An 11,772-nucleotide genomic window follows, 5' to 3' on the forward strand; every position below is an offset into this window, starting at 1 on the left:
ACCCTTGGACCTGTCTGCAAGCAGAGGGTGTTGTTTCATCAAAAGGGGTTTACCTTCAGTCCAGCCACACCATTGTTTTCCAGTTGTTCAGTAACTGAGGGATCTCAAAGCTTGCTTTCATTTCAATCTTGCTTATAGTTTCCATGTTCTCAAAATCTTTTGCGAGGCAATCATATTTATAAGGTTTTCCTGTTTCATCTTCCCCAACACCTTCATCCAAGAAGTTAGAAAAATTTTCTTCCCTTTGGATGCATCGAGGGGTTTTGCCTGTTGGAACAAGCAGCGTCCACGTGTCTCATTCTGCCTTTTGGAAAAGGAACTAAGTGCAGATGGGAGTTTGAGATTGGCTAATTAGCAGTTGGCTACGCCAGGATACACTGAGGGGTTGATGGTAAATTAAACATGAGGTTGTGGTATGATGCTGTTACAGAAAATTCACTGCTAATCTTGGCTGTGTATCTAGGGAGAACGAATGGAAAGAGCTCTTTAAACTAGAGCAGTAATGCTATTTTTTCCTTCCCCCTTGGCATGTTGTGTAGGTTTGAGCCCACATTTGAGAAAAGACTGGGAAAATATATAAAAGCAACAAAGAAACCAATAGTACAGAAGATTAGTGAGGATGGGATTAAGGAGAATTTAAACCTCAGAAAAGAGCACACCAAATCTAGGAGTAGAGAAATCTAGTTTGGGGGTTTGGATTATCTCACAATCTAATACTAAAAGTACAAACTAAAACATGCTGGTGCATGGATCTGTGCATTTCAAAAGAATGTTGAAATGTGTAGTCAGAGTAAATTTGTCAAGGACAAAACAGTCCATGTTTCAAGAGATCAGTGTGATGGCTCCAGTACTTTATCTTAGGAGGAAAATATCCTAATGTCTTTTAACTGTTTAATTTTTCTTTTTTTTAAGATTTGTAATTTAGAATAATCTTCCTTCCATTTTTATAGAGCAAAGAACAACGGTACAGGGACAGGTTTATTTTTTGCACACACAGACTGGAGTGAGCACGTGGCACGACCCAAGGATACCGAGGTATGGATTTGAAGTTAAAAGTCAGGGGGGTTGGTGTGTATTTGTGTGGCAGGATGCTGGATTTATAAGGGCAAAAATCTGTTAAATGGCCTGTCTGAATTTAAAGGGAGGGCTCCCAGCAGAGGAATTGTTTGGGATGTTTCTAGCTACCTTTTCATCAAACATTAAGGATTACTCTTTTTGAAAGAAAGAATTATTTACTTGTGAATCGTGTGGGGGGAAAAAGGAAAAAAATGTGTAGCCCTTCAGGAATTCCTGTTTGACAAATTCTTCCTAAAATGTTGATGTGGCTGTTTTTGGTGAAGCTTCAAATTTCTGAATCTTACTTACAATTTTTTTCTGTATGAAAACAGTTTGGACTGCAAATTGAAGAAAAAACTAACTTATTTTTTTTTAAATAATTGTTTCTTGAATATTCAGCTTGTAATTTTTGTTTTATTAGTACTCACTTGTGTATAACTGAATAAGAGATTACTTGTTATCTTTAAACTTGAAATGGTTTGAGGTTTTTATGCTTTAGGCCAGTAATTTGCAGCTAGAAAATTTGAATCCTTCACATGATTAATTTAGTAAAGCCTCTTTAAACCTTAACCTGCAGTTAATCCAGGTCTTTGTGAGTGAGGTCTGGTGCTCTTCCTGAGTAGCTCTGAATCTGGGCTGTTTCATGGGCCACCTGCACACCAGATTCCAGAGTGGAGTTTGTAACTCTCAGCTGCTGCACTGTCTGGATAATAGAGGAATGTGGTACAGGATATTAGAAAAATGATACAAAGTAGTGCAGGCAAAAGTGGTGATAAAAGCTCAGTGTATGGAAGGAAATGAAAAACTAAGCTGAGAGAGAAAGAAAATAGCTGATTTTAGATTAGCTGGTATTGTTACAAGAAGAAATGACAGTGGTTGTTCATTTGTATCAGTCATGTCAGGCTTGTGTGCCCAAAGCTTTGTGTCTTCTTCAAGTGATGCTGGTCACTCTTATGGAAGGTGCTGCTGCTCCTCTCCCCAAATCCTTGAGCCAGGGTTTCAGGGGCAGCAGTGGAAGTGGACACAGCAGTGTCTTGTGAGTCACAGGTCACACCTATTCTGGTTAAAGGTGACTTTTGTGCTACCAGCTCGTGGTGCAAAAACCTAACCTTGGCATGGGGCAGAGCTGCAGGTTAAAACTTGCAGTAATCAGATCCCTGCAGGACTTGGAGGTGCACAGCTGATCTCAGCAAATGGTCCCAGCCATAATCTCCTTTAAGGAGCCTAACAAGGGTTTGTCTGTCTGCCTGAGTGTCCCCTTGGCTTATATTCACTGTGACACTAAGGCACCTTCAGTGTGCAAAGCATTTCTACCTTTCTAAACCCTCTCAACTCATTTATACAAATATTGCATGGTTAGATTTAGGTGAGGAGTTGCAAAGTGGTGTCTTCAACCCTGGATCCCTGCCAGCTGTCTGAAGAATACTTTACTTAACAATAGGTTTTCTGCCTAAAAATAATCTTCATGTTTCCTTCCTTCCTTTTCTTGCCACTCTTGGTGTTTTCCTCTGTTAGTTGGCTGGAGCTTTAGGTATTTTCAATCTTTTTAGGTATAAATACATTTCATGTGTCTGATTCAGACACTGCCTGGAAGTGAGTGACTGCCTTTAGCAGCACTTAGAGTGATACCTGAAATTTATCCAGGAAGAAAGGAGTGAGTGAATGTGTTAAAAGGCTTACTCTCAGTGGTTTTTCAGTCAAATAGTCAGGATTCTAACCTTAACCTGATTAAAGAGGTGATTTAAATTTTTAAGTGATCTTGGTATTTGGTTGCTTCACATCTGCATTAATATTTTGTTTGTTTTTCACTTTAGAGACCTTAACAGTGTGAATTGTGATGAACTGGGACCTTTGCCTCCAGGCTGGGAAGTCAGAAGTACAGTTTCAGGAAGAATATATTTTGTAGATCATAACAACAGAACCACACAATTCACAGATCCACGACTACATCACATCATGAAGTAAGATAAATAATTCCTGTCAGGTCTGGGAGTCATGAGGGTCATGAAACCCTGAATGATAATTGAGGAACAGATGCAGCCAGTGCTGTAGTCAGGGTCCAAGCACTGATTCTCAGTGCTGGTTTTATCTAAATTTTTTGCTGAGACTATTCAGAAGGGTTTTACTCTGCTCTGCACAGTTCTGGAGTTGCTGGGTGTGGGGTTCCACATCTGCCAGGGGTTCCCAGCAGCTCATGTCTGTCTGGATGAGCAGTTCTAGCTCTGTGCTGTCTGTTCTGGATCTGGTCTAACTTCATGCTCCCTTGAGCTCCAGACAGTGGGAGTATAAAGCCAGCTGGAGTCTGGTCAGTGGGTGCTGTGCACAGCCAGTTGGGGTTTAGCAGGATTTGGTAACTCAGGTTCTGCATCATGGAAAGGCAGCTGAACTGTTGTGGAACTGACCCTGGAAGCAGCCTGGCAGTGCTGCTTGTGCCCAAGGCCAGACTTTTACTGTGCTTGAAGCCAGCCAGGGAATCTCTGCATCTGAAAAATAATTGCTCTACAGCCCAAATAAAGCACTGATGGATAAGGATAGTTGAGTGTATGAAGCTGCAACTGTTTGAGTCAAGTGTTATCTTTCTCTCTTAAAAACCACAGATGCAGTATTTTCACTGTGTCAGGAATCCCCAGCCCCATTCTGCTTGAAGCTGGAATAAAATCAGTTGCAGTTGTTAAACAGTTCCCTTTATAAAGGTGTTGTTTGTTCCGTTAGAGATCTCTTTCCCTGTTGCACTCCTGAAAGTTCTCTCTATGTGTGAGAAACCCACACAAACTTCAATTACTGCTCAGTCAGCAATCAGTGATCATGCTCCAGAGCCTTCCACAGTGCTTTGCCATATAAAAACAGTTCAAAAATGCTGAAACTCTTTAAGTGTCTGTGTTCCTTACATCCCTGAATTTAATGTAAAGATAGTACAGAAGTATCCAGCTGAATACGCATTTCACTCCATGTTCCTTTTAGAGAAGCTTAATCATTTCTTCCATCATTGTTTTACACATTCCTTATTGTTGTGTGTCCAGACTAAATATTGTCCTTGTTTTCTCCAAGCCATCAATGCCAGCTAAAAGAGCCCAGCCAGCAGCCTCTACCAGCTCCAAATGAGGGGTCATTGGAAGAGGGTGAGGAGTTGCCTGCACAGAGATATGAAAGAGACTTGGTACAAAAGTTGAAAGTTCTTAGACATGAGCTCTCTCTTCAGCAACCTCAGGCTGGTCACTGTCGCATTGAAGTATCCAGAGAGGAAATATTTGAGGTATTTGATTGATTTTTTTTACTGCTAACAGCAGCTTTTGTCATTGAAGAGTTAAGTAAAACTGATCACTGATTATAACAACTTTGCTTCACAAACACCCACCACATGACACAGTTGTCATTGAAGTTTGCTTCAGGTTAGCACTCAGAGTCATGTTTTCTGTAGTTCAGTAACAATCTGTGTATTACAGAAATGCAGAGATCTTAATTATGGTATTAGAGAAATCTTAATAGACTTAATTATAGGAAGTAAAAGAGCTAATTGTACAAATGCACATACAGGAATCCTATCGTCAGATAATGAAGATGAGGCCAAAGGACTTGAAAAAGAGGCTTATGGTGAAATTCCGAGGAGAGGAGGGCCTGGACTATGGAGGAGTAGCAAGGTGAGATTTTGGGGGTTTTGGTGACACCTCTTAACTGTAAAGTTGCCCTTTAAGTGCCCTATGGTTGCTACCATCCCCTTTCAAGTTACCTGTTAATGTCATATGTTAATTATTTGTGGTCTAGTTTATAGATGGTGGCTGTAACTTCACTCTTTGTATGGTACACTGGAAAGTGGAAGCTTGTGATATAACAGTTGTCCCACTGCAAGTTATGAAAATGTGATCAGCTCAAATTGTGAGGTCTCTCAGGGAGTATATAGACCCTGAAGTGAGACCCAGATCACAGGCATGGTTTTGTTAAACACACCTCTCTGATTTCTCACAAATGGATTGCAGGAGAGTTCCTTTTTGTTATTTCTCAGCTGCATTCAGGAGAGTTCTCTGATCTGTTGGAGCAGGAGTGGAGATGAACTAATCCTAAACAAAAGCTAAAATTTCAGCGAGGACTTGCCTCCCGCTTAAAAATGACAATAACTCCCTGCAGGTCACATCAGATCTGAAATTCAGGAGCTGATTTAGCATCACTGAAAAAACGCTCACCTGGTGGCTCAGAGTTGTGTAAATTCACAGAGAAATTTCTCACATCCACAAAAGCTGCCCACTTAGGTGTCTTTCAGTGATCAATCCCTGGACAAAGGAAAGAAGCTGGAACATTCTGAGCTGCCTTACCCCAGGCAACCTTGGGTGTCTCCACTGTTGACATCCTGTTACCCTGATGCCTTTCATAATTGCCCATTAGTTGCAACTGACTGTTCCAGATCAGTACAGCTCCACTTCTAAGCATTACAATTGATAGTTCTCTCTGAATATTTTGGACCTGGGAATGCTGTCCAAATTTAACAACAAAGGGGTATTTGTCATGGTGGCTTGGGAGGTCAGAAATAGCTTTAGTTCTGCTCCTGTCCTTGTGTGTTACTGAGGTGAGAGAATTTACCCAACCCCTGCTTTTAATGCACTTGGTCTCTGTCCCTTCTGGCCTCTGCTGAAAGCAGTCACCAAGCTGGCAGAAAAACAGCTTTTGTAAAGATCCCCAGCAATTGAGCTGATTCTAATCCACAAATTTTTTAAATATTTCCTTATACTGTACAGGTTGCAGAGAAGCAGATCTCATAGGCTGATCTTATAACTGAACTCTGTACAAAGGAAGGATTTTTTTGGAAGTGTGGCCTGTTCAGACTCAATTAGTTGATGGCATTGTCTAACAGCTTGCTGTAGCTTCTTTAAGTGATGTTAATCCCTTCAGTGCTTCTAAACTAAACCCAGTCTGCCCTGAGTGGAGTAGGACATTGTGGGGTTTTAATCACACCCTTTTGGTCTACAAATGGAGGGCAGCAAAAGAGGATCTGATTTTGAAATAAACATTCCATGACTGATCAGTCACAATAATTGTGTTGTCTAAAACTTAGGTGCAAGTTGCACTCTTCTAAATTTGTTGTTGGTTGTTTTTTTTTCTTGGCAGAGAGTGGTTGTATTTACTGTGCCATGAAATGTTGAATCCCTACTATGGACTCTTCCAGTACTCCACAGATAATATTTACATGCTGCAAATCAATCCAGACTCTTCTATCAATCCTGTAAGTACTAATTTCTCAACAAAATTCCTACTTCAAGAGATGTCCTCTGCAGTTTCTTACAGCTGTTCTTTCACAAGAAGTGTCTAAACTGCAGGGTAAATTGGAATAAGAAGGTGTTAATGTCATATTTACACAGTAAGAAGCAGAGGGGTTTTGTTCAGAAATTAAAAACATGACAGCCTTTGATAAATATCTGATTTCTGTGAGACTCCTCAGTACTGATTGGTTTGCACAGTGACTCTGAGAAGACAAAACAGATGAAATTCATTTTCACTGTGAGCACAGCTGGTTGCATTCCCAGCAGTGCCACCCCATGACTTTTAGGGATGTACCCCTTGCTTGCCCTTTCTTACTACTCTCCTGTGCTTGCTTTTTCTCTTACTGGAGGATTTGTATTGATGCAGACCCTAAAAGGAGCAGCAGTTCTGTATTAGTAGAGGGAATTCTTCCTGACATGACATTTCCTGACATTTGCACTGGAAGATGAGGGAGGTGGATTGGAGGAATGTTAACCATAGGTCTTACACCTCAGCTTTCAAAAGTTAGTTTCAAAGGAACATGAAAGAAATGAGGGAAACAAGCACTCTGCTTCCTCAGGACTAGATACATTTCGATGGCTAAATAAAGAATAAACTCATTTGTTTGGAATCCTCATCTTCTTGGATTTTGGAGGTTTCACAGGGATTTTCTTTTTCCAAGTTTTTCCCTTTGAGAGGTCTAAAGATTTTAATCCAGTTTATTAATCAGGTAATGCACAGAGACTTGTTCAAGGTTTTTAATCATTAATGTTTTGGTTTTGGTTATGTTGTGAGGAGAAGTGGTGGCTGCTCTTGCCCAGAGGGCTGCAGGTAACTCACACAGAACAAACCACCGAGGGTGCCACAAGATGTCAGTGTCTTCCCAAGGCTGATTCTCCTCTCTCCCTGCAGGACCATTTGTCTTATTTCCATTTTGTTGGTCGGATAATGGGTTTGGCTGTGTTCCATGGACACTATATCAACGGGGGGTTCACAGTTCCCTTTTACAAGCAGCTGCTGGGGAAGCCCATCCAGCTCTCAGACCTGGAATCTGTTGACCCAGAATTACACAAAAGTTTAGTCTGGATCTTGTAAGTACTGAATTTAGCAATGTCTCACTGTAGAGAAAATGGGGTAGAGTTTGTTGGCCATAGTGAGATGCTTCAGACAAACAGTTTGCAAAAATCTTTTTTTGGTGGCTGTCTGTACAAAGTCATTAAACTATTCTTAATATATCAAAGGTACTTGAGGGAAAGTTCTCATTGCAAACTCTCCTTGCAATAAAATAGATACTAAATCATTAAAGGTGGCATGGGTATGGTAGAATATCATTATCAAAATCCAAACTCAGGATAGAGGTCTGAGAGGAAGTACAGCCTTCTTCAAAAGAAAGCCAGCTCTGATTAAAGTGAAAATAAATGGAAGTAATTTGGGCTTGCAGAACAAGATCCAGCAGTCAGTGTAGCTTTGGGACTCTTCAGAACTGCTTTGCGTTATCTTAATTTCTTTTCCTAAAAGCTGTTTTGAATTTTGTATTTAAAGAAGTTACTGATGCTGAAGTTCTTTATGTATGATCTCTTCTGTGCTTCAGATTTGTGACAGCAGAACAGATTCTTGCTGGGTGTATATATGTGTGTGTGTGTGTGTATTTCTGTATACAGGGTTTTATCCAGTATCCTGAGTTCTGTTAGAATCAGATGAATATCCTATATCTGATCAGGCTCTTCAACATGCCCTAAACCATACAGCAATTGGTGATGGTGGCAATATTCCTCTGGTGTGTGAAATGCAGGTGGTAACTGAGATTTAGCCTGAGGACTACCTAGGTGCTCAGATAACTGTCACCATCACCACTGAGAGTTAGCAAAATGCCAGGAATGCTGAGTTTCCCCTCTGTGCATTGGCAGAGAGAACGATATCACACCAGTCCTGGACCACACGTTCTGTGTGGAGCACAACGCCTTCGGGAGGATTTTACAGCATGAACTCAAACCAAATGGCAGGAATATTCCAGTGACAGAAGAGAACAAGAAGGAATATGTCAGGTATTGCCAACAGAAATATGTCCTGCAAATGGAGTGGGAAGAGGATAGTAAACAGAATTTTTGTATACAATGAAACTAGGGAAGTAAGGATTTTGGGTGGGAACTCCTGAGTCTTAAATGACACGAATGTTTTCACTGGAAGACCTGGGGAGATGAAGTTCCGAATGTATTTTGGTTTTTCCATTGATGGTGCAATTATTGTTGATGGGAAAATGAATGGATAAGCACTTCTTTCATAATACAAAGTGTGTGTATTAAAACAAGGTCCTCTGTAAAATGAGCATTTTGTGAGTCTGCTGTGAAACCCCAGTGCTGTCCAGCTCATCACCCCTGACTCCTTCCTTCCTCCCTCTCAGGCTGTATGTGAACTGGCGGTTCATGAGAGGAATAGAGGCACAGTTCCTGGCTCTGCAGAAAGGTTTTAATGAACTTATTCCTCAACATCTCCTTAAGCCTTTTGACCAGAAAGAACTTGAGGTATGTTTTATCCACATGGATTATTGTTCTGTAATTTGTTTGATCCACAATCAAGCACTGATTTAAAAAACAAACATAAAACAAACAAACCACAAAACTTATTCCATTCTATATACCAGAAAGCTGAATATTTGTTCAACCAAACCTTCTTAGGTTTATTCTAAACATTCTTTGGGTTGATATTATTGAGAGTTCTACTTAAACAGGGAAAGACAAATACACTGTGGTTTCTATCCAAGGACTAATGCTCGAGGCAGGTGGTCTGAGAAGGAGGAAACACTGCAAGTTTGAGGAATTGTTGGCAAGACCAGACATGTTATTTACCCCAGAACGTGTTTTGTCCAGTAACTTTTCAGGCATGGCTGTTTCTGTTTGCACACAGGAATTGGTTTGCAGAAGTAGAAGAGTTGAGCATATAAAGAAATTAATTTGTCTTCTTATATCAAATCCTGAGGTGCAGAAAGCTACTTCTTAAAATAGTTCCTGTTATAGCAATTTTTCCTCTGGTTTTGCTTCCTAGAAAAAATAGGATAACCTGTGGAATATTCATCATTTGTGGTTTAGAAAGCATTTTGTGCTAGTCAGTCATGCATTTTGCTTAATCCCACAAAGTTCTTGCATTCCATTTGCTTAAAAAGGTAGATTAAAAATCCATTAAATATTTCAATACTCTCCATGTCAGAACAGTCACAACTCCCCTAATGATGTGAGCAGGTGTAAGTGGGTGCTGTCTTGGTGGCACAAGGCAGCTGCTCAAGGGCAGCTCTCAGCAATGGGATCCTTACTGTGGGATATTATGGGAAATTTAAAATACATGTTAAATATATGTTAAAATAGATGTTAAAATGTTTTGTTCTGAGGGGTGAAGTTTGCTCTGTGCTGTTTATTTGTTGTTGCCAGAGGAGGTGGTTAAATGCATGGCCAGCAGCAGCTTCCTTTTTGCAACCTGGTGTCATGTGGAAAAGAGATTGAAGTGATATGTCTGATCTATGTCAGATTCTCACAAATGGTGTCAAAAAGCAGATGAAAAGTTTCTGTAGTTTGGTGTGGAGCAACAAAGCAACTCAGATGTTCCCACAAGCTGAGCAGGATTCCATTGGCACCTCTAGGACAATCCTGCAGCAGGACAATGATGCTGTGCCACAGCCTTATTCCAAATCAGTCCTGTGCCCTCATAAAGACAGGCTGCACCTTCCAGGGAACACAGATTTAATAAAGCAGATTTTGCATGGGCTTCTGACTCTTAGTTGCTTGTGAAAGTTCCAATGCTGGTAAAGCACTGCTTGGGGTCAGTTTCTCTGCAGTCAAACTGGAGAGATTTGGAAGGTTACCTTGCACCAAAAAGGTGAGTGAAGCACCTAAACAATGCCAGGCTTGGTGACGTGGTTGGTTTATAACTGCAAACCTGAAATTACTCTGGACTTTAAAGCCCTTCCTAATCTTTGAACAGCTGATCATAGGAGGCCTGGATAAGATAGACCTGAATGACTGGAAGTCCAACACACGCCTAAAGCACTGCATGGCTGACAGCAACATTGTCAAGTGGTTCTGGCAAGCAGTGGAAACATTTGATGAGGAAAGAAGGGCAAGGCTGCTGCAGTTCGTGACGGGCTCGACGCGTGTCCCACTTCAAGGTTTCAAGGCTTTACAAGGTGACTGATGTGGAGGCTGAGTTAATCTGTGGTTGGGGAAAGGGATAAAAGTGGTGTGGCACTTACAGGCCCCTTGTAAAATATCAGCATATGACTGGATAAGTCAAGCACTTGCAGACTTCAGAGCTTGAGAGCTGTTTTACATTTGTCAGCAGCTCAGCTGCTGCTGAACACTTTGGCTGTTGCTGATAGTGATGGAAGCTGGTGGATCTGTTACTGTGCAGTGCTTTGACTGCTGTCAGTTTTGGCTCGTCAGTCTTCTGCAGCTCTGTGCTCTGAGGTTCAAATAATTCCGTGCAAATGTGCACAGGGATATATGGCTGACTAAAGAACTTTTTCATGTGAGAATTGTATTCCCCTTAGTGTTCAGCAACAAACCATTAGGCTTTAAAGCAAATTTCTGAAAATTGCAGGTTTTTATCAAAAATGTGGCAGTGTCCTTGGCTGTTCTGATCTCCTGATCACCTTCCATTTGTTGGCTGACAGTAAATTGATGTTCAAAATTAAAATACTAGTTCTAGTTTACAAGGAAAACCTTCATGCACTTAAGTATTTTCATTTTTGATGGTGCAGCTTCATTAATATCAAATTTAGCAGCTTTCCAAAATACCAGTCTGTAAAATGATTGTCACAAACAGCCCTATCTCTTCTGCCATCCCTTCATCAGCTGCAAATATCTCTACAGATTTAGCCTGGGACATACTTAGGCTTGCAGCTGGAGCTGTAATTTCCTCTCTTGCCTTTTTATACACAGCAAAATGTGTGTGTGTGAATGATGCTTTGTTGAAGTGCATTAACTAGAATGTCTGTCTAAGGTTCTACAGGCGCTGCAGGACCCAGACTGTTTACCATCCATTTAATAGATGCAAACACAGACAACCTTCCAAAAGCTCACACTTGGTAAGATGGAAACACTCTGCTTCCTCTCCCTTTGTCTTGATTTAAAGGAGTCATCTCTGTCCTGGGCAGGGGTGAGGCATGTGATACACATGGATGACTCCAAGAGTGCTCTGTTAGCTTGGATATATCTGTACTCTGCAGCCAGCAAAATAATTTGCCTTTCTTAAAGCTTGTCTTCTATACTACCTGTGGTTTTCATTTATTCCAGAGGTGATTATTCTGGGTAGTGAGACATTTGTAAGTTTATTTCTTTATTTCTTCATTACAAAGAAGTGTTGTCAGATGTCGAATGTTGCAAGCTCATGCTGTTGCTGCAGTATAGGCATAGCCTGAGCCCTTGCACGGAAATCTCACTCCATCAGAGGCAGGAAATGGTGTCAGCAGCAGCAGACTGTCTGCAGGCAGGGCACAGA

The 11,772-nt window shown here is 41.0% G+C and overlaps 1 protein-coding gene across 5 annotated transcripts in view; it reads left to right on the forward strand.

The window, feature by feature from the left end:
• Positions 1–11,772, forward strand: part of SMURF1 (SMAD specific E3 ubiquitin protein ligase 1) — a 46,495-nt gene that overhangs the window by 30,238 nt on the left and 4,485 nt on the right. For 3 of the 5 annotated variants that reach the window (XM_063171709.1, XM_063171705.1, XM_063171707.1), the window contains exons 8-17: positions 951–1,035; positions 2,871–3,017; positions 4,105–4,309; positions 4,591–4,694; positions 6,154–6,268; positions 7,198–7,376; positions 8,193–8,330; positions 8,687–8,807; positions 10,258–10,459; positions 11,275–11,359. In XM_063171709.1, the coding sequence (XP_063027779.1) occupies positions 951–1,035; positions 2,871–3,017; positions 4,105–4,309; positions 4,591–4,694; positions 6,154–6,268; positions 7,198–7,376; positions 8,193–8,330; positions 8,687–8,807; positions 10,258–10,459; positions 11,275–11,359 (1,381 nt within the window). The remainder of the gene's footprint in view (positions 1–950; positions 1,036–2,870; positions 3,018–4,104; positions 4,310–4,590; positions 4,695–6,153; positions 6,269–7,197; positions 7,377–8,192; positions 8,331–8,686; positions 8,808–10,257; positions 10,460–11,274; positions 11,360–11,772) is intronic. The other 2 variants (XM_063171706.1, XM_063171708.1) reach the window with 1 other exon arrangement.

The sequence above is a fragment of the Melospiza melodia genome, chromosome 18 (genome assembly GCF_035770615.1).
Source record: "Melospiza melodia melodia isolate bMelMel2 chromosome 18, bMelMel2.pri, whole genome shotgun sequence".
Classification (NCBI taxonomy): domain Eukaryota; kingdom Metazoa; phylum Chordata; class Aves; order Passeriformes; family Passerellidae; genus Melospiza; species Melospiza melodia.